At 39.6% G+C, this 3092-nt stretch overlaps 1 protein-coding gene across 1 annotated transcript; it reads right to left on the reverse strand.

Moving 5' to 3' along the window:
- Window positions 1–1755: 1755 nt before the first annotated feature.
- On the reverse strand, window positions 1756–2799 carry LOC138355834 (zinc finger protein 98-like). The gene has a single exon (XM_069311368.1). The coding sequence runs from the start codon at window positions 2797–2799 to the stop codon at window positions 1756–1758; it is 1044 nt and encodes a 347-aa protein (XP_069167469.1).
- Window positions 2800–3092: the final 293 nt, after the last annotated feature.

The raw sequence follows: 3092 nt of genomic DNA on the forward strand, positions 1-3092 counted from the left end.
AGAAGGTTGCTGCCACCATCCATTCAAATTAGTTATTTATAAGACAAGGAATGAAACTTGTCTGCACAACAATGTGACATAGTTAACACATTTCACTTGTAAGCATGTGCAATTCATATAACCAAGAATCTTTAAGTAAAAATCTTAAGCTAGTAACTTCAGAGTGCTCTCTACTCTAGCTTTCAAAATCTCAGATCTAGGGATCACAATTAAAGGCAATTTAAAAAGTAAGTTAATCAATTATATATTTGCCATATTATATTCACTCATATGGGTATCATAATTCAACCATATGACCTGATATTCGAATGTCAAGATTAATACACAAATTTGAGTCACCACACAAGAAATTGAGAACACCTATGGCTAACTAACCCTGAAAATCACCTAACACATAAGTTGGCAAACACAATATATATTACAACCTTACAATTCACTCACCAAGGTCTCTGAGACTAAGTTTTGTATAGAGGAGGGTGGTATGGTTGCACCCGGCCTGGAGCAGGCCTAGTCTGGCTGCTGGCCTCTCTCTCAAATCTGTCTATCCAGATAGCTGTCTAGCAATTACTGTCCTCCTCAATATCAAATATACAGTTCCACAGGTATTTATGCGGAAATCGGGAGCTAAGCTCCGCCTACCAGGAGATAGTCTCTGGCTATCTATCCTCCCCACCTGGACAGCGGCTTGTGTGATGGAAACAAACAGCCAACCGGCTGCAAATATATCAGCTTAGCAGAAAGCAAGGTCACTTCACATGACCTGACCCCTTTTCAACCTGTGAACATAAAGTCTCGAAAGGTGTGACTTTAAAATTGCTTAAGGGCCGACATCCTAGCGCCGCCTATATCCTATGTGACTGGAGTCACTTATGTAAAATAATAGAATGGTGTTACAAACAGGGCAGGGTGAGGTACATAATATCTGATTTCAGAAAGAATGCCAACTTTCAGGAACTTTTTTACCTATATTTTGAATGTGGCCCTGTAAATTCAGCTTGTTATCAATGAGAACACCAAGGAATTTACCATCTAATTTTTTACTAATTTGGGATATTGTTAATTTTTAGATTATTTTGATCTGAGGATTTATTACCAAACAAAATATAGGTTTTATCAATGTTAAGGGCGAGTTTGTTAACAGTTAGCCAAAGATGGACTTTATTTAGTTTAGTATTCACTGTATAATTCAGAGTAAGAGGGGTTAGGACTCAAGAAAATGAAGGTTGTCATTAGCAAATAAAACTGGCTTGAGATGTTATGAGGCATTTGGAAGGTCATTAATGTACATGAGAAAGATGAGAGGGCCAAGGATACTGCCCTCTCGAACACTACTGTTGATGGGTAGGGTGGAAGAATTGGAATCATTCACAGAAACATATTGGACCCTGTCACTAAGGTAAGACTGAAGGTATTGGAGGGAGTGACTTCTGACTCCATAATGATGTACAGTAATTTAATTAGAAGATTGTGGTGTTTAACAGTGTCAAAAACCTTATGTAGGTCAACAAATAACCCAACAGTGAGCTCATTTTTATCAAGAGTTGCATATATCAAGTTAATCATACTCATCAGTGCATCATTGGTGCTGCCGGTCCCTGACAATGAATTACTGTATTATTATTAATATAATACTGGACATCTTAAATTAATGGTACACTCTACCATTTATGGTAGAGTAGAAATATATGTATTCAACATACACATTACCTGGTGCCTTTTAAAATTAATTTGGTTACTGTAGGACAGCATACCAGCCTACTGAGGTGTCTCACCAGGATCCACTAATATATGACGTATTATCTGGAGTAAACCTGAAGTGGGTTCTGGGAGTTCTTCTGCTTCCCAGGCTTGGCCTGGGGCAAGGCTTGACTTGGAAGAACTGTGAACCATCATATGTCTCTTCACATGTGCAATTCGGCTAAATCTTTTCCCACATGTTGGACATTCGTGCAGTTTATCACCAGTATGTGCTAATGTGTGTGTCTTCATATTATCAAGTCGAGTGAAACTTTTCCCACACTCTGGACATTTATGAGGTTTATTACTCTTATGCACCAATATGTGAGTCTTCAAAGACCCAACACGTCTGAATCTTTTCCCACACTCTGGACACTCATGAGATTTATCCCCCGAATGTACCAGTATGTGAGTCTTCATATTTCCGAGATTACTGAATCTCTTCCCACACTCTGGACATTCGTGAGGTTTATCACCTGTATGCACCAACATATGAATTTTCATATTTCCCAAATGATTGAATCTTTTCCCACACTCTGGACACTTTTGAGGTTTATCTCCTGTATGCACTAGCATATGAGCCTTCATATTATCAAGACGCCTGAAGCTTTTCCCACACTCTGAACATTTGTGAGGTTTATCATCTGTATGCACCAACATGTGAGTCTTCATAGTTCCTAGACGCCTGAAGCTTTTTCCACACACTGGACACTCGTGAGATTTATCCCCAGTATGCACCAACAGGTGAGTCTTCAGATTTCCTAGTTGACTGAATCTTTTCCCACACTCTGTACATTCGTGAGGTTTATCACCCGTATGCACCAACATGTGAGTCTTCAAGTATCCAACACGAATGAAGCTTTTTCCACACACTGCACACACATGAGGCTTATCACCTGAATGCACCATCTTGTGCGTCTTCAGAGAACCAAGTTGAGTGAATCTTTTCCCACACTCTGAACACTCGTGTAATTTATCACCTGTATGCACCAACATGTGAGTCTTCATGTGTCCATGATGACTGAATATTTTCCCACACTCTGGGCACTTGTGAAGTTTCATCTTCTCTGTGATTCGTTGAGTTTCTGTGAAGATTATCTGCTACTGACAGCAGGAGTGATTTTGTGATGAGAGATGCCTCCTGGAGACCCAGCACTTCTGACGTGTTGAAGATTATGCCTTGGTGTTGTCTTCTTCTTTATGGTATGTTAAATATGCACGAAAATATTTTCCCGATGGCTGCACGAACAGTAATGTTGAGACCAGTCACTAACACTGGCGCGTCAATGTTTATCATTTGGTAAGGATTGAAAGTTGTTGTCAGTTTAGGCTAGGATGATGTTGTTGTTCCCTCT

The sequence above is a fragment of the Procambarus clarkii genome, chromosome 69, assembly GCF_040958095.1.
Source record: "Procambarus clarkii isolate CNS0578487 chromosome 69, FALCON_Pclarkii_2.0, whole genome shotgun sequence".
Classification (NCBI taxonomy): domain Eukaryota; kingdom Metazoa; phylum Arthropoda; class Malacostraca; order Decapoda; family Cambaridae; genus Procambarus; species Procambarus clarkii.